Consider the following 25896-nt stretch of genomic DNA (forward strand, 5'->3'; position numbering starts at 1 on the left):
AAAAACACCCAAATTGGAATGGGAGGGAACAAAAGCTATCTTTACTTTTAGACATGATTGTCTATGTAGAAAGTATTATGGAATCTACATAAAAGTTCATAGAACAGATAATTGCATTTCTATATGTTAGCAATAAACAGTAGCAAAATAAAAAATTAAACTGCTACTTATAATAACATCCCACATATGAAATACTTAGGATAAATCTGAAACAGGATGGGTAAGACATATACACTAAAAACTCTAAAATACTACTGAGAAATTAAAGAAGATATAAATAAATGGAAAGATATAGTGTGTCAAAGGTTGGAAGACTCAATGTGGTTGTGATGTCAATTCTCTCCATGACAAAACATCCTTTAAAAAGTTTATTAAAGTTTGCTCAGCCTGCAAAGCTGTCCTCCCATTTACCGTCCCATTTACTGTTCAGGAATACAAGCATCTTTATCTCAAGCATCTCTAAACTTGCAGGGAACCATGCGATGATGGGGCACTGATGACAGCGTTGGTGTCTGGAGTTCAGACTTAGAGTATAGATTCTCATGAAAAAGGGGATGCTGAGTATTTTTCATTATTTGGACTTTGAGGCAAATGGGCCAGATTCATTTTTACATCTACAGGAAGGGAAAGAGCAGCTATGAGATTTTATATGTGTACATGTATAGGCATATCAGTAATTGAACTTCTAGGCTGAACTCTGTCTGAGACCCAAGAACTCTCTCATTAATAAAGTGCAAGCAAAACAGGTAGAAGAAGCAGTGGAAATAAAAGGATTTTAAACAAGTTGTAAAAAGGTTGTGGTCTGTGAGCTTCACTGACTGCTCTTGTCCTGATTGGCTTTACTGTCTGGTCCCATTGGGTCAAGATGGCCTTTCTGGCCCCATCCCACTTTCCTGGTCCCATAAGTCGAAACTGATATGGGCTACAAGGACCAAAGAACACCTGCAGCGCCAGCTGGGGATCAGTCAGGAAGAGCCATGGTATGTTAGGCTTGGCCCCTATGAAGGAGCCCAGCTCGTCCATGTATGTGATGTAATCAGTCTGCAAAGTCTGGCTTTGGCCAAACCTGAGGGAAGAAAAGAACATATAGCAATGAGCTATAAACAGAAGCACTGATTTCTTATTTTCTATCTCAGAAAAAGTCAAATTTTAGTCAGCACCTCTAGTAACACCCATACTCCTCTCTTTTGCCACAACATTAAATTTATAATTTGTTCTTTGGCTATAAATAAGCTTTTATTTTTCTTTCCTTTCTAATCTCTATTCAACTTTGATGTCATTTTAGGCTTTTGCCTCTGGCCATTTGACCTGAAGTGAACTGGGTTCTCAATTTGACTGATTAATTTAGTTTTCTCTTTAACACATGATTATTTTTTTGTAAAAATTTATTTTTAGCTCTAGTTGACATATAATTTAATACTCCAGGTTCATCCATGTTGTTGCAAATGGCAAGATTTTATTATTATTTTTTTTGTGGCTGAGTAGAATTCCATTGTATAAATGTACCACATCTTCTTTATCTATTTATCTATTGTGGACACTTACAATGCTTCCATATCTTGACTATTTTAAACAATGCTGCAATGAACATAGGGGAGCATATATCTTTTAAGATTATTGTTTTCATTCTCTTTAGATAAATACCTCAAAGTGGAACTTCTGGGTCATACTGTAGTTCCATTGTTAATTTTTTGAGGATTATCTACTGATATTCATAGTGGCTGTACTAATTTATAATCCCACCAATAGTGCACAAGGGTTTCCTTTTCTCTACATCCTTGCCTACACTTGTTACTTGTTGTTTTGGTAATAGCCATTTTGACAGATATAAGGTCATATCTCATTGTTGTTTTGATTTGCATTTCCCTGATGATTAGTGATGTTGAGTATCTTCCATGTGTCGGTTGTTGGCCATCTGCATATCTTTGCAGAAATGTCTGTTCAGATCCTCTGCCCATTATTTAATCAGATTTTTTGTTTTTGCTATTGATTTGTATGAGTTCTTATATATTTTGGATAGTAACCTCTTATTGGACATATCATTTACAAATACCTTCTTCCATTCAGTAGGTTGCGTTTTTGTTTTATTGATGGTTTCTTTCACTGTGCAAAAGCTTTATTTTTCTTAAATTTATTGGGGCAACTTTGGTTAATAACATATAAATTTTAGGTGTACAACTTTATAATATAACATCTGTATACTCTATTGTGTGCTCACCATCCCAAATCTAATCTCCTTCCATTATCTTGTTTACCTTTTTCATCTTCCCAGCAACCCCTTCCTCTCTGGTAACCAACATTCTGTTGTCTTTATCTATGAGTTTTTTGTTTGTTGCAAAAGCTTTTTACTTTGATCTAGTCCCATCTGTTTATTTTTCCTTTTGTTGCCTTTACCCAAGGAAACATGTTAAAAAACATTGCAAAGACTGATGTGAAAGCATTTACTACCTTTGTTTTCTTCTAGGAGTTTTATGGTTTTAGGACTTACATTTAAGTCTTTAATCTTATTGTAAATAAGTTTATTTTTGTATGTAGTGTAAGAAAATGGTCTAGTTTCAGGTTTTCTTGCATTTGTCCCATTTTGTCAACATCATTTATTAATGAGACTGTCTTTTCCCCCATTATATATTTTTTCCTCCTTTGTTGGAGATTAATTGACCATAAGCATGGTTTTTATTTCTGGGCTTTGTATTCTGTTCCATTGATTTAGGTATTTGTTTTTGGGTCAGTACCCTACTGATGTGGAGTACAGTTTGAAGTCACAGAGGGTAATACCTCCAACTTTGTTCTTATTTCTCAAGATTTCTTTGGCTATTCAGGGTTTTTTTTGTGGTTCCATATAAATTTTAAGATTATTTGTTCTAGTTCTGTGAAAAACACCATTGATACTTTTATAGGGGTTGTATTGAATCTGTAGATTACTTTGGGTAGTATGGACATTTTAGTGATATTAATTCTTCCAATTTATGAACACTGTATATCATTCCATTTATTTGTGCCTTCTTCAGTTTCTTTCATCAGTATCTTTTTTTTAAAATAAATCTTTATTCAGATTATTACAATTATTTCTCCTTTTTCCCCCCATAGCTCCCCTCCACCCCTTTCCCACCCCACCTTCTGCCCTTACCTCCCCCCCACTGTCCTCATCCAAAGGTGTATGATTTTTGTCCATTCTCTTCATGTACCCCCCATACCCCTTTCCCCCTGAGAATTATCAGTCCACTCCCTTTCTATGCCCCTGATTCTATTATATTCACCAGATTATTCTGCTCCTCAGGTTTTTAATTCACTTGATTTTTAGGTTCGCTTGTTGATAGATATGTATTTGTTGTTCATAATTTTTCTCTTTACTTTTTTCTTCTTCCTCTTCTTTAAGAATACCTTTCAGCATTTCATGTAATACTGGTTTGGTGGTGATGAACTCCTTCAGCTTTTTCTTATCTGTGAAGCTCTTTATCTGCCCTTCAATTCTGAATGATAGCTTTGCTGGGTAGAGTAATCTTGGTTGTAGGTTCTTGCTATTCATCACATTGAAAATTTCTTGCCACTCCCGTCTGGCCTGCATAGTTTCTGTTGAGAAGTCAGCTGACAGTCGTATGGGTGCTCCCTTGTAGGTAATTAACTGTTTTTCTCTTGCTGCTTTTAATATTCTCTCTTTGTCTTTTGCTCTTGGCATTTTAATTATGATGTGTCTTGGTGTGGTCCTCTTTGGATTCCTTTTGTTTGGGGTTCTGTGGGCTTCCTGGACTTGTAAGTCTATTTCTTTCACCAGGTGGGGGAAGTTTTCGGTCATTATTTCTTCAAATAGGTTTTCAGTATCTTGCTCTCTCTCTTCTTCTGGCACCCCCATAATTCTGATGTTGGTACGCTTGAAGTTGTCCCAGAGTCTTCTTACATTATCTTCAACTTTTTGGATTTTTTTTTTTGCTTTTTGCTTTTTCGGTTGAGTGTTTTTTGCTTCTTTGTATTTCACTTCTTTGACTTGATTCTTGTGTTCCTCTATTCTGTTTCTGGGTCTCTGTATAATATTTTTTATTTCAGTCAGTGTATGTTTAATTTCTAGTTGGTCCTTTTTCATATCTTCGAGGGTCTCGTTATATTTATCGGCCTTTTCTAGGATATTCTTAAAAAGTCTTATAACGGTGGTTTTGAATTCTATATCCAGTCGTTTGTTTTCCTCCATTTCTTTCGTTTGTGATCTGATTCTTTGACCCCGCATTTTCACTGATTCCCTGAGTTGGTAAGGTAGATATTTGTGCTAGGTTTCCAATATGGCCCAGTGGGTCTGCTTCCCCAGTTAACCTGAGGTGGACACTCTTGGTGCACCCCTTTGTGGACTGTGTGTACAGCCTTGTTGTAATTAAGTCTTTATTGTTGTTGGTATCACTGGGAAGAATTGACCTCCGGATCAGTTGGCTGTAAGGATCAGCTGTGTCTATGCTGGGAGAAGCCCGGTGCTGGAGACAGCCCTATAGGATTAGACTTGCCAAACTGCAATAGCCTCTGTGCTCAGCTTGGATGGGGTGGAGCCTCAGTCTTGGCTTCCTGTCAGCCCCGCCCCTGCGCGCACGTGCGCTTTCAGTCCTCCGCCTTCCCCAGCTCGAGTCTCCGCCTGAGAGTCCAGACTCCCCCCACAAGAGCGTGGGTCCCCAGGGGCTCGCCTGGAACTGGGGTTCACTGCAGTCAGAACTGGGGCTCAGTACAGTCAGAATCCTCTGACTCCCCTCCACTAGGGAAAGCCTGTGGCAACCCCCGCAGCCTTTGTGCGCACCAGCGCGTACGCACTTTCAGTCCTCCGCCTTCCCCGGCTCCCGAGTCTCCGCCCGAGAGTCCAGACTCCCCCCACAAGAGCGTGGGTCCCCAGGGGCTCGCCTGGAACTGGGGTTCAGTGCAGTCAGAACTGGGGTTCAGTGCGGTTGGAGGCTTCCTTCCCCCTTCCGCCAGAGAAAGTCAGCCAGGCTCTCAGCCGCCCTTCCTCTCTGCGCACACAAAGCCCCTTTGCCGTACCTCCAATTTTCTGTGAGCTTTTCTCCTTCCTTCTAGTTGTAGAATTTTCACTCAGCCTGCTTTCCTGTGGTTCTGGATGGTGTCCGTTCTGTCTTTTAGTTGTAGTTTTGAAATTGTTGTGCAAGGCAGCAGTTTAGGTGTTTACCTATGCCGCCATCTTGGTTTCTCATCAGTATCTTATAGCTTTCTAAGAATAGGTCTTTTGCTTCCTTGGTCAAATTTATTCTTAGGTATTTTATTCTTTTTGATGCAATTGTACATGGAATTGTTTTCTTAATTTCTCTTTCTGATAGTGTGTTATTTGCATATAGAAATGCAAGAGATTTCTGAATATTAATTTTATATCCTGCAACTTCACTGAATTCACTTATTTGAATAGTTTTTTTGGGGAAATCATTAGGGTTTTCCATACAGAGTATTACATTATCTGCAAATAGTGACAGTTTTTCTTTTCCGTTTCAATCTGGATACCTTTTATTTCTTTTTCTTGTCTGATTACTGTGGCTAGGACAGACATGTGGCTAATGAGAAAGGAGCTCATCGGGAAAGTGTTACAGTCATTTCTCAACCTCAGCACTGCTGGCATTTTGAATAGGAGACTTCTTTGTTTAGGTAGACTGTCCTGTGCACTGTAGGATATGTAGAAACATCCCTGCTCTCTAACCATTAGATGCCAGTAGCATGTCTTTTTCATTTGTGATGACCAAAAATATCTCCACATGATTCCTGGGGGGGCAAAATCACCCATTTGAGAACTTAGTCTTATACTGGAGAAATGTAATGACTATTATTTTCCCACCTAATACTGTTTGATAATAGTTAGTCTTTTAATTGTTTCATTAGCAAGTATAATCTCTTACCACTTGAGTGTCTTCCCCATTTTCATATCAATATCATCCATCATTTCCTTTGTAGTTGGCAGGGTACATGAGTCTAGAGAAGAAATGAAGAGAGAAATATTAAAAAAGACAAATCAGAAATGTATAATTGACACATGATGAATTTTATTCAGTATCTTTAGTAGAATAAAAATTTATAGAAAGAAAGATTTGAGAAGCCAGTGAAACCTGCTCTGGGAATCACAAAGCTGGTCTGCAATGAGATAGTGACAGCGGAAGGGTTTGTAGCTTTAAATTACCCAATCTCATATTCCTGTGACCTTATGGAGGGCCTCATCCTCAATATACTCAGGAACTTTCATGCACATAATAGCTAAAAGAGTTTTCTCAAGTTTCTTGTCTACCTCCTCTCACTAAGGATTCTTTAAAGAAATAATCTGGTGAAATAGTTCACTCTTAAGGGACATGGCAATGAAAATGAGACAGTAGACAGAAGCATGGTTTTTTTCAGAATCAGCCTGCAGCCAAAGAGGATATTTTAAGGTCTATAAATATCTAATCACTATGTTGTACACCCAAAACTAATATGATATTGCATGTCAACTGTAATTGAAAAAATAAAAAATTTTTAAAAGGGGCAGCAAAATCTTTTTTAGTTTTTTTGTGATTTTCACTATATCAGCCAAGGTTTTTCCAATTGCTGATGGTAGCTCGTTGGCCTTTGTAACAATGGCAAGAAGTTATTGTGACATTCACAGTGTACAAACACATCCCAGTCCTTGTTAGCATCTTATCTCAGTGTAGTGGTGCACTGTGGTCAGATATTTGCTGTACTTCTATTAGAATTTTAATCGTTTTGTTTGATGTTGTGTCCTAAGTGCCAAGACAGAGCCTGACACATAGTTGGTGCTCAATATTTGCTGAATGAATAAATGATACCCTTTGTTTCTTATAAATTTTTTTTGGGTTTATATACTGTATCAAATCTTCTTACAATACCTCAGGCACGAGGCACTGTTGTGCCTTTCAAGAGAAAAGACAATAGGAGTATTTTATAGGGGAGCACCATTATAAAAGATCACATGACAGGGCTTTTAGCGGTAATTCTCCTTCAAGGTACTCATGAAAGAAAAGCTAATTTATCCACAACATTTTTAGAAAACATATACATACATTCTACTAGTATGATTATAACACTTTCTTCACTACCTGTAGTCTAAGCTTTTATGAATAGTATGTTAAGTAAGGTATTCCTATATTGGCCAAGGTTCTTGAACCCTTGAATGAAAGGACACTCTTAATGACAGTGATGATCAATATCATTGGAGTAAATTAAATCAATATATTTGAGACATTGCCTTTTTCCGTGTAATTCTTGTATTCTTGATTTTTTCACTTGTAGCCCATGGAGACCATGGGTCTCAGAGTGGAGGACAGGGGAGAAGATTATTCATAGAGTAGGAGTGAGCTGACATTGTTATTCTGACACACATGGATAGCAAGAAGGCCTCCAGCATGTACTTGACATGTCCTTTTCAACCTTTGCCATGTACTTTGACATTTTAGTGACCCACTGCTATCCTTCTCTTGCTTACAGCCTTTCAAAGTCCTTCCAATTCTCCCACTAGAAGTCTAAGCTCTTTAAAACAACTTATATGGGCCTTCCACACTCTGGTTCTTTCCTCCATTTCTTGCCACTCCCTGCCTCCGCTTTATATTGCCTCACACCAAAATGTTTCTGGAACACACTTTATGCTGTTCTCACATTTATGCCTTTCCTCATGCTGTTCCCTCTTCATGGAATAACTCACTGTCTAGCTCCCTTCACTGGAAAACCCTAAAATTTCCCCTATTGTGGCATTTCCCTCACCCTACTTTAAATTCTCTGAGGTCAAGCAGCATGTCTATCTGGTTCCTTTTATATCTCTAGCACCTAGCTTGGTATCTCAGTAAATGTTTGCTGACTGAATGAATGAAAGAATGGCCCACCTACTCACAAACACGTTAGCAGCCCAGTGGGCTTGCTGGTCCGCTGTGGGGATGGCAGCCCCAAGGGACTGGACAAAGCCAATCACGGCCAAGGTGGGCTTCTCCATCACTGGGGGGAAGATGCCTTTAAACAAGGTGACATCATTGTTTCTGCTCTTGATGATGGAGTCATCAAGGAAGGGTTAGGCGTATGCATAGCCTGTTGCAAAGATGACAACATCAGTGACCTCAAACACGGTCCTGTCCTCAAACACGGCTGAGGTTTCTGTGAACTCCTTCACACCAGGCTTGATGGACAGTGTGCCACACAGGATGCATGATGGGAGCTCATCATTGAACACAGGCTCTTTCCTCAGGGCACTGTGCAGAAATAAGAGACAAGGCCTTTGCTGTAAAGTACATCATTTCCAAGAGATATCTATAGCCGAAACTGGTTTGGCTCAGTGGATAGAGCGTCAGCCTGTGGACTGAGGGGTCCCGGGTTCGATTCCAGTCAAGGGCATGTGCCTTGGTTGCGGGCACATCCCCAGTAGGGGGTGTGCAGGAGGCGGCTGATCGATGTTTCTCTCTCATCGATGTTTCTAACTCTCTGTCCCTCTCCCTTCCTCTCTGTAAAAAAATCAATAAAATATATTAAAAAAAAAAAAAAAGAGAGATATCTACAACAACAGCCCTTAGTATTGCAGCCAAATTGGAGCCGGTGAATATCAGCACGAGGACAACGGAACTCTCTTCTTTTGGGTAATTCTTTTCCTATTGCTTAAAGCAGTTCTTAAGAATTCTGTCTGAGCTGCCTCTTTTGGTACCTGGAAACTTGAAAATTCTCTTATGGGTATGTACACTATTTGGAAACTCATCAAATGGGTGAGAATAACACTAATTCGGAGGCATAATAAAGTGGTTGAGTGTTGACTCTGGAGCTAGATGACCTAAATGTATAACCTAGCTCCAACTGTTTCTGGCTGCTACTTCTCTGCACTTGTTTTCTTCAGTGTAAAATGGGGATAACATAGAACCTACCTCATAAGGTAGCTCTGAGAATGAAACAATGTTCTATAATGCACTTAAAAGAGTGCCTGGCACACGAGAGCATCGTTATTATAAACTAGAGGCCCGTTGCACGAAGGGATTCGTGCAATAGGCCTTCCTTCCCTTGGCTTCCAGCACCGGTTTTCCTCCGGCATCCGGGACCCAGGCCTTTGCTCCGGCCAGAGTCTGCCTTCTTTGTCTATGCTGCAGACTCTGGCCGGAGTCTGCCATCTTCATTTTCGCTGCAGACTCCCGAGTCTGCAGTCTTATCTTCACTGCAGCACTCCGCTCCTGTAGATCCCTTCGCCCCCTACCCTCCCTCTCATAGCAGGCGTCCTGCCCTGCCTGGCCACTCTGTGCCTGGAGCAGCTCAGAGGTGGCCATCTTTGGCCTTCTAATTTGCATACTCACTCTGATTGGCTGTGGGCATAGCAGAGGTACGGTCAATTTACATGTTTGTCTATTATTAGGTAAGATTAACTATTACTGTAACTAAGGTCTCATCGTACCTCCTAGGGTACCTTTAAGAAACCCTTAAGATATGAGAACTTCTATTTTTTTAATCCTCACCAAGGACATTCCCTGCCACCTCCCCCTGCAATTGATTTTTTTAGAGAGAGTGGAAGGGAGGTGGAGAGACAGAGAGAAACATTGATGTGAGAGAGACACATCAATTGGTTGCCTCCTACGCACAACCAGACCGGGCCCAGGGATCGAGCCTACAACTGAGGTATATACCCTTGACTAGAATCAAACCTGGGACCCTTCAGTCCGTGGGCTGGCACTTTAACCACTGAGCAAAACTGGCCTGAGTGAGAACTTCTAGTTTGATAATAATAATAGCTAATATTTATTGAGAACTTACTGTGGGCTGGGCCCTCTGCTAAAGGCTTTATATATTTATAACATCTCTGAATGATAGCTCTTGGTATTATCTCGATTTTAAAAGATAAGGAAATTGAGACAAATAAGTGACTTAATTCACATGGTAAGGAACCAGTGGAATAAGGAGTTGAGCCCAGGTGTTCTAAGCCTACAACAGTGGTCGGCAAACTAATTAGTCAACAGAGAGGCACTGCGGCTCGTGAGCCGCAGTTTGCCGACCAGTGGCCTACACTACTTATTGTAAGCCTAAAGGATATATACTGCCTCTTAACATTAGTGGTTTTGACCTTCTATTTTCCCAGAATCTCTACTCTTTTAATTATCTTGGCCTATGAACATCATGCCTTGAGATGGGAACTCTAATATTTTTGAGTGGACATGTGTTTCTGTTGGAAGGAAGAAAGAAAGGCTATTTGTGTATTGTATTTATTTGACATTTGCTACTTTTGTATAGTAATGGAGTGTGCCAACACACACACACACACACACACACACACACACACACATACACACACACACACACATACACACACTGAGAATTGTAAAGTTAATTTGCATAATGTGGACATATATGAAATTAGAAAACCCAAATTTCCTCTATAAATAACAAATGTGTTTATGTTATAAATAAGAAAATGACTTTCTTTAAACAATTTTGCAGTTGGATTCTATTTTTGTGAATGTATCACTTCACTCAGAGATCCCATGTGCTGTAAGGACTTACATTCGAGTCTAAGATATGACCTGTGTCTTCATCTTAACTCTGACTTACAGGTCCTTGATTCGTTTAGTATAGAGGTCCAGTAGGCCAATTATTACTATATTTCACGTAGCATCAAACTTAAAAATTTTGTTTTGAAATCTTGGAGACCTTAAGAATAATCAATGTACAATCTGTGGAAAGATCTACTTCAACATTGATGTTTGTGTATAAGTCCCAAAATTATTACATATTTTCTAAACTTATCAGGAAAAGAATCATTTGGCAGATTGGGGTACACATGATGTCCTGAACAAACCATTACAGCATCAAAAATAGTTGATTCCTGCTTCCCATTCTTTTCTGAAACAACTTCCCATTGACCAGTAACTAAGAAGCTGGGACATTTCTGTACACTAGAAACCAGGGTCTTAAAGAAAATCAGAAAGAAATTTCTTCTAGTTATAATTCTATATCTAACGTTTTAGCCGTGTTTCTGTGGAGGAAATAATGGTTATGAGCTCTCCTGGTCATTGAGATATGTATGGGAAGACATTCAAATAGGAGTCACAGTGAATCTTCAAATCTCACAAGGAAAATTCCTTACTTTACTCTTTACTCTTTTGACAAGTAGTTAGTAAATTTGGGATATCTAACAGTGGGTATTCTGGAGGAAAATGCCATGTCATTTGCAAGTCTGCCATCCTCCACGACTTTCATGACGACTTCCTCTTTGTTCTCACTTCCCATCTATTCCATATGTATGAGAATGTCTTAGGGTTCCAGACAGTCTCTCCTTTACTCTGAATAGACACTCTTCCTTTGGAAATGTTAGCCACTTTCACAGTATCATTATTATGTAAGTATATGTAAAAATCAAATAAAATGATATTAAATACAATTACAATAATAATTTATTATAATTCAATTATTTTAATTCATAACATTTATTATAATTAGTAATTATATTTGGGACAATATATACTATAATTTTATTTATTATTTGTTATTTTAATATGACAAATAAAATTATATATGTAATCCCAAGTCATAATTTTTCTGATTGTTTTTTGAGGTATATGTGCTCTGTATTTAACAGTAATGAATTAAGGTTAAGAGTTCTAAACAAAGGTAAAGCATTGTTGTTATTTACATAGTCAGTGCCTCTGTGCCATAATTCCCAAGGCTCCTAGTCTAAAGAGCTAAGTGGGTGGACAATGCAGGAAAAAACTGTATTAATCATTCAATTAAGTTGCTACTTTCTTCATAATGGGAGAATTTCCAATGAATGCCATACTTTCTTGAGCCACAAAGTATTGACATGAAGTATAAATAGAACTAGAGAATTTGAGATTGTTGCTAAAATATGAGAGCATGAGGGTGGAATACACACTGTGGCAGCATTTTCTGTGGCATTTTAAAAGCTCTCAGAGATTCATGGGGAACATGTTTAGGGACAAAAACAAAACAAAACACATCACCAATGCATGAATACTTTACAATCTGCACCAACACAGCTTACCTCCAATGGGGGCGGTGTCCAACCATTTGGCTCTGATTTCTCTAGGTGAGTGCTGTGCCCTTGCTTTTTCTCTAACCCATATACATGTTAATGTCAACAGCACAAGTTACAAGGCTCATACCTCAAACTGTATATATCTTAAAAGATTCTTCTTTTCAGCAAATGTCCTTATGTATTCCTGGAGCTTGCCATGGTGCAGGAAGTTGGGGTAATCCTCAGGGTATGGGAAGTCCGGAAAGCACATCATCTCCTTGGAAGAGTTGGTGAATACAGACGGGTAAATGCTGGTTCTGTCTTCTTCTACATGTTCCTGGAAGAATAACAAAGCTTAAAAAGGAAAACAAGAACAGTGTGACCCTTAGTGGATATTCAATGCTCTGATGACTGAAAGCGTTTTAATATGTAAAAGAAAATAATAAAACCTCCCAAAGACCCATGAAAAAAACGAACAGGTCTCTGTAAGATCTGGAAAGAAAGCCATAGCTCCTGGATCAGAGTTGGCCACTGTCAACCTTAGTCCTGTTATTCTAATAACCCCCAGTATTAACTCTGTATTTTTCAGTCCCATAGAGTTTTCTTTCTTTTTTCAATCAGAGCAGTGATTCTGATCTCATGCTCATGTTAAACATACAAACACACACACACACCCTCCCTCCCTCTCCCTTCCCCCCGCCCCCCCTACTAAATCATCTGAAGGAGGCTGCAGCTTTTAGCCTACTTAATTGACTATATGGTGTTCAGCAAGCTCTTCAACAGCAATAGAACCCTCTGTTGAAGTGGTTTCCCAACTTGGGTGAAATCAGAATCACCTTAGACCAGCCGTGGGCAAACTACGGCCCGCGGGCCGGATCTGGCCCGTTCGGCTGTTCTATCCGGCCCGCGGAGCTGAAAGAGCGGAGGGTTCTCTTGCTCTCCCCTCCGCTCCTTTACTTTGAATTTATATTAGTTCACACAAACACTCCATCCATGCTTTTGTTCCGGCCCTCCGGTCCAGTTTAAGAACCCATTGTGGCCCTCGAGTCAAAAAGTTTGCCCACCCCTGCCTTAGACCATAGATTCTTGGTATTACCCCCAGAATTTATGATTCAGTGTATCTGGGATGGAGCCTGAGAATTTGCATTTCCAACAATTAGGCAACTGTTGATGTGACTCATCCAGGGACCGCATTTTGAGGACCACTGTTCTATTGGAAGTGAACTCTGCTTGAGGAGTTCCCTAGCTCACCAATTAGCGGCTTTTACTCTTTACCAGGAAACATAGGAAACCAGAAGCCATAGAATTTGTGTTACATGGGCACTTCATTTCAGTCACTGTGTAATTGAAAAGCAGCTTCTTTTGAGAAGTGGTTGAAGGCTTACTTGAAAAATCAACATTTCCTCTCTGTTGCAAGCACAGGGCAGAAGTTCACACAATATGCTGCCTTAGAAGTACCTCCAAAAGTTGGCAGCCTCAGCTTCCCCAAATCCTGAGGGAACTCCCATGGAATGATGGAAAAGCAAGGAATGTCATGTTGCTGTTGGACTCAAGATGTTTGTCTCCTGCCAGCCCCAACTGACGTCTGGAAGATTGAGACAAAAAGTACTGGAAAGAATTGGGAAGATTGTGTCTCTTGGGGCTGCCCGAGGCCTCAGTGTTTTCCCTGAAGTTGGAAATAACACTTCGTCTGATCATGGTTGCTGTAAGCTCAAATTTTAACTTTTTAAACCTCAATTGGAAGTTTCTGCTAAGGTCAGAAAGAAGGTGAAGGCTCATGTTTGGGAGGTTCTCACGTCTGTCTTCCCTGTTCCCCACAGCTGGTGCCTTTCATTGACAGTTAAGAGAAGAAGGGTTGAAGGAGGTTTCTCAGCTGTCCATTGAAGGCAGGGAGGGCTGAACTGCAGGCTGGGGACTAGCTAAAAAAATGTAAGATTCTGCTCTTGAATTATTTCCATGTTAAATGAATCTATGCCCTTTGGCCCCTGGACCCCAGCCAATCAGAACATGGGGAGAAGAATGTGTGTCCTACAGCTCCTTGGATTTTTTTTCCCCTAAGGGCCTGTTCTCCAAACAAAAAGAAATAGGTGTATTGTATAACAACAGACAATTGCTCCAGAGAGCTCCCATTTTCATTATTTCAATATGTTGGGTGGTTCAGTAAGGCAGAAATTAAGCTCAGACTCTGCTTCTGGCCGAGAGAGCTTGCTCTAAACCCAGAGATCCAAGCAGCTGCAGGCAATTTCTCACCGCCTGCCTGGAGTTAATCACTGCATCCATGTCTCATATTTGCCGCTAGAACATAAGCAACTTGAGGGCAAGGTCAGAGGAAAGTTCAAGAATGCTGTATGTGAATTTTAGTAGTCTGCCTTGATCTCCTTTCATTTTCCATCTCTGCTTATCAGTCTCCCTTCTCTAGATCTAAATATACCCTTGAGGTCCAGCTCAGAAATTGCCTCCTCCCTCATGCCTTTCCTTGCCTTCTCCCTCACCAACTGGAAATCATCTCCCTCCACCATGCTCTGATGGTCTTCACTACCCTCATCACATGCTCACTTGTATTATAGCTATCCTAATGCTTGTTTTCTCTCTGCTTTTGAAATACTGGCTGCCTGCCATACCTCTTATCTGCAGCTATACTTAACACAATTATGTATTATACTTAATACATAATTACACAAATATGTATATTTGTTGAATGAATAAATGAATGAATAAGTAGAACAAATGTTCAGATAGTTCTGTTTTCCCCCTTTGCAGTCAAAATATTCTGACCTATTGTACTCAGGTGGTTGAGCAAGCTCTTATTACAACAGATTAAAGTGGTTTGAGGCCAGGGGCCCTGTTAGAGAGTATGTGAAACTTAAAACATTCTCATACTCAACCTTCTAGTGTGTAAACCCAATTTGGCTTTTATTTTATAGGAAAAGCACACAGTGAAAAGTTCAGAATGATCAGGTTTCTTTCTTCTGGAACACCTTTGCCTAACAGAACTTGCAACACAATAGCTTATATAATACATTTTCCAAAAATCCCTCTCTGATCATACATTGTACCAAGCCACTTTTCTTTGAAAAGAAGGAAGGATTGTGGTATGTGGAGGGGGCTGAAGTTTACAATATTTGTATATGTTTACAGCCACACAGAGCCTTTGATATAATTCTGCTTATACACATGACCTCATGGAAAGGAGACACCCCTTTTGTGGATAGCCCAGAATCTGACATTGCATCTTACCGACCTATCATCTGATCTGGCTGCACTGGTTAACTTGGACCCCTGGGTATACCACGTTCAGTGCCTTCTCTGGAGTGCTGGTTACCCTATCTAGAAACCTCTTCCACCTGGTACTGTCACCCTGTTAGACACTGTGCATCTGCAGGGTGCCATTCACAGGCTACAGTGGGAACGGCACTGTCTGCAACGTGTCACCGAGTAGACATCCTTCAAGTCTCAGCCAACAGCCATCCATGCAGGAAGTTTTCCCTGACCTGCTGAGATTTCAGTAGTCCACTTTCTTCTAAATCTCAAGGAACTTGCTCATTAAGTTAACAGTCACCACGTTGACAATCTAGTTGTTGTAAGGTTCCATAATCTCATATTTGAAACTCTTCTGCCCACATATATTTTAGAATTTATAGACCTGGGGATGATTTTCCATAACACTCCTTGTGAGATCGTGGTGGGGGGGGGTGGGTACCCTATAAACAAAATACAATAAAATTCTGCAAAGAAACACAAAGTGGAACAAGTGAAGACTATAAATAGCCTTGTGGGTTCAGCTCATGCTTTCTGACCATAAGACTTTAGGATACATTTGCTATCAAAGGAGCTTTTGCCCATTTTTGATAAAAGGATTGTGGACCTATATGGTGGCTTGCTTCACCAGATGGAGCAGAAACTATTTATGTAGAGTGATTATGTCGCCTTTATTAGTCATCTTAGTACCTAGTACACAACTCTGCCAAAATAGATGCTCAAGCAGCATTTAATTATTGCTAATGAGATAACAGAACCATATCATGATTTAGGCAAAGCTGGCCATATCTCCCTGAGCAAATGTAAATAAAGAAAACTGACCCAGCTGGCATGGTTCAGTGTTGAGCGTCAACCTTTGAACCTGGAGGTCATGGTCGGGGCACAGGCCCAGGTTGTGGGCTCAATCCCCAGTGTGGGGCATGCAGGCAGCAGCCGATCAGTGGTTCTCTCTTGTCATTGGTGTTTCAATCTCTATCTCCCTCTCTCTTTCTCTCTGAAATCAATAAAAATATATTGGAAAAAGAAAACCAAATTCTTTTTTTTAAATCCTTACCTGAGGATATTTTTCCATTGATTTTTAGGGAGAGGGAAAGAGAAAGGGAAAGACAGAGAAATATCATTGTGAAAGGAAACACATCGATTGGTTGCCTCCTGCATGTGCCCAGGGCCCTTGACCAGAATTGAATCTGGGATCCTTTGGTCCCTAGGCCAACACTCTACGCACTGAGCCAAACAGGCTAGGGCAGAAAACCGAATTCTTAAAAAACAATAACAACCTCTTGATGATTCCCCAATGAAAAATAAAAATTAATGATCTTATAACTTATGTAATATTTTCAGGATTATAGGACCCCTAGTTTTTAAAAAATATGTTTTTATTGATTTTAGAGAGGGAGAATGGGAGAGGGAGAGAGAGAAACATTGATGTGAGAGTGATACATCATTTGGCTGCCTCCTATATGTCCCCTACCAGGGATTGAGCCGGCAGCCTAGGCATGTGTCCTGACCAGGAATTGAATCAGCGACCTTTTGGTGCATGGGACAACACTCAACCAACTGAGTCACACTGACCAGGGCCCCAATATTTTATATACTAGAGGCCCGGTGCATGAAATTTGTGCACAGGGGTGTGTGTCTCTCAGCCTAGCCTGCACCCTCTCCAATCTGGGACCACTCGAGGGATGTCCGGTAGGATCGGGCCTAAACAGGGAGTCAGACATCCCTCTCACAATCCAGGACTGCTGGCTCCCAACTGCTCGCCTGCCTGCCTTCCTGATTGCCCCTAACCGCTTCTGCCTGCCAGCCTGATCACCCCCTAACCACTCCCCTGCCAGCCTGTTTGCCCCTAACTGCCCTCCCCTGCAGGCCTGATTACCCCTAACTGCCCTCCGCTGCAGGCCTGGTCACCCCTAACTGCCCTCCCCTGCAGACCTGGTCACCCCCAACTGCTCTCCCCTGCAGGCCTGGGTCCCCCCCAACTTCCCTTCCCTGCAGGCCCGGTTGCCCCCAACTTCCCTCCTCTGCCAGCCTGGTCCCTCCCAACTGCCCTTCCCTGCTGGCCTGATCGCCCACAACTGCCCTCCCTTGCAGACCTGGTCCCTCCCAACTATCCTCCCCTGCTGGCCATCTTGTGGCGGCCATCTTGTGTCCACATGGGGGCAGTCATCTTTGACCACATGGGGGCAGCCATCTTGTGTGTTGGAGTGACAGTCAATTTGCATATTATTCTTTTATTAGATAGGATTAGATAGGCTAGAGGCCTGGTGCACGGGTGGGGGCCGGCTGGTTTGCCCTGAAGGGTGTCCTAGACCAGGGTGGGGGTTCCCTTGGGGAGTGGGGCAGCCTGAGCGAGGGGCCTGTGGTGGTTTGCAGGCCGGCCACACCTCCCGGCGACCCAATCAGAGGCCCTGGTATCTGGGATTTATTTATCTTCTATAATTGAAACTTTGTAGCCTTGAGCGGAGGCCTGGGCCCACCAAGGCAGGCAGAAAGCTTGGCTTCCTCCATTGCCGGGGGCAACCCAAGCCTCCTGCTCTCTCCGTGGCCGCAACCATCTTGGTTGGGTCAATTTGCATACTCACTCCTGATTGGCTGGTGGGTGTGGCTTGTGGTTGTAGCAGAGGTACGGTCAATTTGCATATTACTCTTTTATTAGATAGGATAAGCTTTTGAGGTGAATACAAATGTGTTCTAAATTCGCACTGATAGCCGAAACCGGTTTGGCTCAGTGGATAGAGCGTCGGCCTGCGGACTCAGGGGTCCCAGGTTCAATTCCGGTCAAGGGCATGTACCTTGGTTGCGGGCACATCCCCAGTAGGAGGTGTGCAGGAGGCAGCTGATCGATGTTTCTCTCTCATCGATGTTTCTGACTATCTCTCTCCCTTCCTCTCTGTAAAAAATCAATAAAATATATTTAAAAAAAAATAAATTGGCACTGATAACTCTATTATAGCAACCTGTTGTTGCAGGTTGGGTTATAACAGAAGAGGGGAGAATACATTTATAAGGTGAATGATGTGGATATAATTAATGTCTTTAAGCTAAACACATTTCATCTACATCCAATAACTGTGGTTGGGGAATTCACAACAGAAAGGCTAATTTTTTTTCCAAACTTCGCTTTTGAAATTTAAAAATTGTGTTAATAATGAATATTTCCTTATTATTTCTACAACAATGAGGCTGAATGGCAGAGGCAATCTGTTTTTCCTTTGGATTTGGAACTCATAGAGTATTCAATAATCATACAACCAACACACACAATCTATATTATAAAAGGCCTGTGGCTGTAATGCTGTAACGCCGTAATGACTAACGACGGGATGGGAACCACTGGGAATCGGGTGGGTGGAGGCAGTGGCTGGAGCAAAGCAGCCTGGGTCCTGGGTGGGTGCCTGGCAGCGGCTGGAGAGAAGCAGCCTGGGTCCCAGGTGCCTGGTGGCCAATGGGTGGTTGGGTGGGTGTGGTGAGGCACACACTGGTGGGTGGGGCTGCGAGCGTGGTCAGGTGCGTGTAGGTGGGCGGGGCTTCAAGCACAGTGGGGCAGTGGGCGGGTGGGCGGGGCCGTGCGATTTCCCATGCTGGGCTTCTAGTCATTTATAAAAGCTTATAATGCTTTCCCAGTAGACATGAGTTATAGAATCATAACCCATTAGAATTGGAAGACACACTAGAGATAACTTAATTTCCAACCTCTGCATTTGACAAATGAGCATTTGAGGTCCAGAAAGAAAAGCGACTTGCCTAAAATCTATCTGCCCAGAAAACCTGAGAGTTGAGACTAGAACTTGGGACTTCTGACCCCAACTAAGTTTTTCTTTTTCTTTCCCCCATGTTCCTAGGATTTAAGAGCAATAGGGATAGAATCCTGTTAGTCACATGGGGAGATAGTGGGGTGATTTTCATTTAATTACTGACTAATTAGCACTCTTTGCAGCCTGGAGATCTGGGCTCTGTCAGACCAGTCACAGTATTTAATAAGCTGGAGACGTCCTTTTCAGGAGAAGCTCTGCTGGTGCGAAATAGTTCTGAATGATTGGACATTAGTGAGATGAGAGAGATGAGATTTTACTTTCCAGATCTGGAACTTTTGTGACCTTCCTCCAAGTCCGAATTAGAACTGATTAGATTTAATTTGCTTTATAACCCATCTCCCTTCTATTTTTTTAAATTTAATTTTATTTTTTAATTGTTTGAAGTATTACAAATAGTAGAACATATGTCTCCTTGTTTTTTCCCCATTGACCTCCCCACGGCCTCCCTTACCCCCCAGTACATGCCTTTACCTATCCCCCCCCCCCCCCAGTGTCTTGTATCCATTTGTTATGCTTATATGCATGCGTTCAAGTCCTTCGGTTGATCTCTTACAGCCCACCCCCAACCTCCCCTGCCTTCCCGCTGTAGTTTGACAGTCTGTTCAATGCTTCTTTGCCTTTATCTCTTTTTTCCCCTTTTCTTTCCTTAAAAAATCTTGCCTCTGCAGACTAGAAATAAACATATAATAACAAAAAATGTTTGAGTCCCAATTTCAATGTCCAACAGTTCTGAGTCCCCGTTTCAATGTCAAACAGTTCCTTATGTGTACATGTCAGCAATGATATCTGGATGGTGGGCCCATGGTGGCAATGCAGGTCTGACCCTTTCTGGTTTGGTCCTAGGCAACCTGCTGTGTCGCACAGCTACTGAGTGCTAGCGTGGCAAGGCGTCGTCAGCGTCTTCCATCTCTGGACTGTTTCTCCTCTTGTCTTTGTGGTTGGAGCAGACCTGTCAATTCCTCTGTGTTGCAGGAATCCACATGGTCTTGGAGTTGTTTTCTGAAGATATACAAACATATTCTCGACCAAAAGTTAATAAAGGAATCTTTTCTATATAATTGATTTGGGATCCTTTTTATTTTTGCCCAAACGATTTTCCTTTGTCTTATTTAGACATCATGTGTTGTTCATGGGTGTCTTGCTGTTAGCATTACAAATGAAAATTAATTTTCTAAAGTAAAAATTTTCTAGATGTAATTTATTTATAGGATATTTTTCCTTACATGATATTACCTTACTATCCCCCTTTCTTTTGATTAATGGAGGCTTTTGTAAATTTTATAATGCAGGCTTGAACTTTAAATTTTATTTTTTTGCACAAAAAAATGACTGCTTTAGGTTCATTTCATGTTCAGGAATTTTACCATGAGATGAATGAACTACCAATAGAAATTTTAGTTACCACTTTAGGAACAGCTTTTTGTCCAGTACAATTAAATTTTCTTGAATATTCACTTATTTCAATTAGCCTATTTAAATTAATCTGAAAACTTGATTATTATTTTACTGTCAAATTTAATACTCTACCAACAATCTTAGTTTACTCTGTAAATATTAGCGGAAAGGATTATTTGGATTCTTGAGTAGGCCCTGAACATTCCTGGTGCTAGGCTGGATTTAGATATAGGGCAGCTGCTGTCGGCCAAGTCTCTGTCTGTTACCTGGGTCCCAATCTGAGCTGGGCGTGGGAAGCAAAGCAGCCATGGGGGCAGGAGACCTCCCTCAGATGGGGTGAAGGTTCAGGCCCCTGCAAGGTTGGGGGGGTGAGGGTCTGTGCCCCACCTCTGTTGATCCCAAGTTCTCTCCTGATGGCCCCTCTGTGACTGTGCCTGTCTTAGGTTGTTCCTTCCCTAGGGAATCTTACCCGTCTCTGGCTAACCAGCCATCCTCCGGGGCCAAGCAGGGCCATCTCCCTTCTATTGGTGTTCCAGTGGTGTGCCACTCACTGAGAATTTCCACAGGCCTCCAACATCATTGCTCCTTTCCAAGCAGGTGGGCTCCAGCCCCTCTTCCAGACAGCACCGTATGGAGGCCAAGCCACTGACGCCCGCTCCGATTACTGCCACCTTCTTTGCCATGCTTTCCTGTCACAGGGTTAATCAGTCAGAACTGCTTCAGTGGGGTAAAAGATAAGAGTCTTTAGCTTTAAACTCTAGAGCCGTAGTAATTCAATAACTAGCAGAATAAAATGCTTCAATAGTCAAGTTTCAAAGTCTCATGCACTTTACTGCAAGCCTTGCATACAAAGTCTTGGTTTGGCATTTGAAAGCAACCCATTTAACAAAGCCAAGTGATTCAATGCCAGGGTACTAGGGAGGTGAGCCAGATCTCCAGTCACTACAGTTGAGAGCCTTGAAGTCGAGAGCTGAGCTTTTCCTTATCAGCTCCTTCCCCCAGCTGTTATCCTTACCTTTGTTGTTGCTCTGAGGATGGCCGAGGTTTAAGTGTCAGGATCCTTACCTTAACAGAAGAAAATAGAGAAGCACATTTACAATTGATGCTCATTATTTTTTACTACCTTTGTGATAGTAAGATTCTAAATCTGGTTTCTTCTCCTGATTATTCAAGATGCCAAACATAGCCGAGTCAGTGATTGCTAGAGCAGGAAGGAACTTGAAGGTCATCAATCCAGTGCTCTCAATGAAAAATGAAGCAATGGTCACTCCAAGATTAGAAATTTCTTATTCAAGGTCTCAGAGCCAACAAAGGTGTCAGAACTAAAACTCAAGCCTTCTGCATGCAATCCATGGGACCACATCACCCCTGTACACTTTGGATGCTTGGCTTAAAGGGACCTTACTCTTATTTCATTGCCTTCCTTTCCCCCAGAGAACCAACAGTTTTCTAAATGTAGAAGAGAATGTCTTAAACATATTTTTTTATTGTTGAAAGTATTACAGATGTCTCTTTTATTTCTCCTGTTGACCCCCCTCCACCCAGCTCCCACCCTCTCCGCAGGCTTTCCCTGCACTATTGTTTGTCCATGGGCTATGCATATATGCATATAAGTTTTTTTGGTTAATTTTCCCCCCGCCCTTCCTCCAGAATACATCAGTCTATTGCATGTTTCAGTGTCTCTGGATCTGTTTTGTCCATCAGTTTATTTTGTTCAGTAGATTCCACATACTAGTATAAGTGAGATCATATGATACTTGTCTTTCTCTGACTGGCTCATTTTGCTTAGCATAACACTCTCCTTGATGCTGTCTCGAAGGATAAGAGATCCTTCTTTTATATAGCTACATAGTATTCCATTGTGTAAATGTACCAGTTTTTTTTTTTTTAATCCATTCATCTACTGATGGGCACTTGGGCTGTTTCTAGATCTTAGCTATTACCATATAAATAACATTGCTATGAACATAAGGGTGCATATATTCTTTCTGATTTGTGTTTCAAGCATCTTAGGATATATTCCTAGAAGTGGAATCACTGGGTGAAATGGCAATTCCGTTTTTTATTTTTTGAGGAAACTCCACAGTGTTTTTCATAGTGGTTGTGCCAGTCTGCACTTCCACCAGCAGTGTACTACATCCTGGCCAGCAATTGTTGTTTGTTCATTTATTGATGGTAGCCATTCCAGCAGGTGTGAGATGGTACCTCATTGTCATTTTAATTTGCATCTCTCTGATAATTAGTGACGTTGAGCATTTTCTATATCTCTTGGCCATTTGTATGTCCTCTTTGGAAAAGTGTCTATTTGGGTCTTCTGCCCATTTTTTAATTGGATTGTTGTCTTCCTTTTGTTGGGTTGTATGAGTACTTTATATATTTTGGAAATTAACCTCTTATCAGTGTATCATTGGAAAATATGTTCTCCCATGCAGTGGGTTTTCTTTTCAATTTGATGCTAGTTTCTTTTGCTGTGCAGAAGCTTTTTGGTTTGATGCAGTCCCATTTTTTTTTCTTGTTTCTCTTGTCCTAGGCAATGTATCTGTGAGAATTCTGCTTCATGAGATGTCTCACATTTTGCTACCTATGTTTTCTCCTAGGATTTTTATGGTTTCATGACTTAACATTTAAGCCTTTTATCCATTTTGAGTTTATTCTTACATATGGTGTAAGTTGGTGGTCTAGTTTCATTTTATTGCATGTACCTGTCCAATTTTCCCAACAGCATTATTGAACAGACTGTTTTTATTCCATTGTATATTTGGCCTCCATTGTCAAATATTAATTGAGCATAATGGCTTGTGTTGATTTCTGGGTTCTCTGTTGTGATTCATTGATTTATAATCCTGTTCTTGTGTCAGTACCAGGCTATTTGATTACAGTGGCTTTGTAGTATTACTTGATATCTGGTATTGTGATCCCTCCAACTTTGTTCTTCTTTCTAAAGATTGCTAAGGCTATTTGGAGTCTTTTGGTTCCATACTGATTTTTGGAGTATTTGTTCTAGATCTGTGAAATATGCTATTGGTATTTTAATGGGGATTGCATTGGATCTATAGATTACTTTGTGTTGTAGGCCATTTTCATAACGTTGATATACCAATCCACGAATATGGTATATTCTTCCACTTGTTTATATCTTCTTCTATCTCTTTATTCAATGGCCTGTAGTTTTCTGAGTACACATCTTTTATCTCCTTGGTTAAATTTATACTCAAGTATCTTAATTTTTTTTTTTGCAATGGTAAATGGGGTTGTCTTTTTAGTTTCTTTCTGAGATATCATTATTGGTGTATAAAAATGCCATTACTCGGACTGGCGTGGCTCAGTGGTTGAGTGTTGACTTATGAAATAGGAGGTCACGGTTCGATTTCTAATCAGGGCACATGCTCAGGTGGTGGGCTCAGTCCCCAGTGTGGGGTGTGCAGGAGGCAGCCAATCAATGATTCCCTCTCATTATTGATATTTCTGTCTCTCTCTACCTCTCCCTTCCTCTCTGAAATCAATAAAAATATGTTTTTTAAAAATGCCATCAACTTCTGGGTGTTAATTTTGTACCTGCTACATAGCTGAATTCATTTATTAAATCTAGTAGTGTTTTGGTGAAGTCTTTAGGGTTTCTGTGTACAGTATATCATGTCATCAGCAAATAAGGACAGTTTTAGTTCCTCCTTTCCAATTTGGATGCCTTTTATTTCTTCTTGTCTGATCACTATGGCTAGGCCTTCCAGTACTATGTTAAGTAAGAGTGGTGAAAGCAGACATCCCTGCCTTGTTTCTGTTCTTAGGGGGAATGCTTTTAGTTTTTGCTCATTAAGTATGATGTTGGTTGTAGGTTTGTCATATAGGTTTATTATATTGAGCTATGATCCCTCTATTTCCACTTTGCTGAGAGTTTTTATAAAAAATGGGTGATGGATTTCGTCAAATGCTTTTTCTGTGCCTCTTGATATGATCATGTGGTTTTTGTCTTTCAGTTTGTTTATGTGATGTATCACATTTATTTATTTGTGAATATTGTACCAGCCTTGAATCCCTGTAATAAATCCTACTTGGGTCATGGTGTATGATCTTTTTAAGATATTGCTGGATCTGATTTGCTAATATTTTGTTGAGGATGTTAGCATCTATGTTTATCAGGAATATTGGCCTGTAATTCTCTTTCTTTGTATTGTCCTTATCTGGTTTTGGAATTGGGATAATGTTGGTCTCATAAAAAGAGCTTGGAAGGTTTGAACTTCTTGGAATAGTTTGAGGAGGATAGGTAATAGTTCTTTGAATGTTTGGCAAAACTCTGTTTCCTTATTGATTTTTTGTCAGTTGCTATGGGCCTACTCAGGTGCTCTGGTTCTTCCTGATTCAGTTTTGGAAGATTGTATTTTTCTAGGAATTTCTCCATTTTGTCAAGGTTGTCCTGCTTGTTGGCATATAATTGTTCATAGTATTTCCTTATAATCCTTTGTATTTCTGTGGTGTCAGTTGTTACCTCACCTCTTTCATTTCTAATTTTATTTATTTGGGTCCTCTCTCTTTGCTTCTTAATGAGTCTGGCTAATGGGTGATCAATCTTGTATATATTTTTTTCAAAGAACCAGCTCTTGGATTCATTGATCTTTTGTATTATTTTTTTTTAGTCTGTATGTCATTTATTTCTGCTCTGCTCTTTATTATTTCCTTCCTTCTATATACTTTGGACTTTTCTTGTTTTTATAATTCTTTTAGTTGTAATGTTGGATAGTTTATTAAAGCTTTTTCTTATTTCTTGAAGCAGGCCTGTAATGCTATGAACTTCCCTCTCAGGATTGCATTTGCTGTGTTCCATGGATTTTGGGTTGTTGCATGTTCATTTGTTTCCATGAAGTTTTTTATTTCTTCCTTGATTTCATTGGCAACTTATTTAATAACATACTATTTAGCCTCCATGTGTTTGAATGTTTTTGAGTGTTTTTATTGTGGTTGAATTCTAGTTTCATGCCATTGTGATATGAGAAGATGCTTGATATGTTTTCAATCCTCTTGAACTTGTAGAGTCTTAATTGTGTCCTAACATGTGAGAATGTGTTGTGTGCATTTGAGAAGAATATGTACTCTGCAGCTTTGGAGTGGAATGTTCTCTAAATGTCAAGTAAATATATATGATCTAGTGTGTCGTTTAAGGTCTCTGTTTCCTTGTTGATTTTTTTTTTGTCTGGAAGATCTATCCAGTGATGTCAGTGGGGGTGTTTAAGTCCCCTACTATTACTATATTGCTGTTGATTTCTCCCTTAAAGATCTCCAAGAGCTTTTTTATATATTTAGGTGCTCCTATATTGGATGCATATATGTTTACAAGGGTTACATCCTCTTGTTGGCTCTATCCCTTCAGTATTATGTGGTGTCCTTTTTTGTTTCTTGTTGTGGTCTTTGCTTTGAGGTCTATTTTGTCAAATATAAGTATTACTACCCCTGCTTTTTTTTCCCATTTGCATGGAAAATTTTTTCCCATTC

The 25896-nt window shown here is 40.5% G+C and overlaps 1 protein-coding gene across 1 annotated transcript; it reads right to left on the bottom strand.

Annotated features, from left to right (window-relative positions):
* Positions 1–357: 357 nt before the first annotated feature.
* LOC308237266 (putative dimethylaniline monooxygenase [N-oxide-forming] 6) lies at positions 358–21095 on the bottom strand (the record flags this gene model as incomplete). The annotated part of the gene is given in 7 exon segments (XM_080647814.1): positions 358–1066; positions 5868–5940; positions 7840–8017; positions 8021–8195; positions 10713–10879; positions 12093–12281; positions 20964–21095. Coding segments are annotated over 7 exon segments (1257 nt in total). The 3' UTR covers positions 358–723.
* Positions 21096–25896: the final 4801 nt, after the last annotated feature.

Source organism: Plecotus auritus, assembly GCF_963455305.1.
Source record: "Plecotus auritus genome assembly, chromosome: 12".
NCBI lineage: Eukaryota > Metazoa > Chordata > Mammalia > Chiroptera > Vespertilionidae > Plecotus > Plecotus auritus.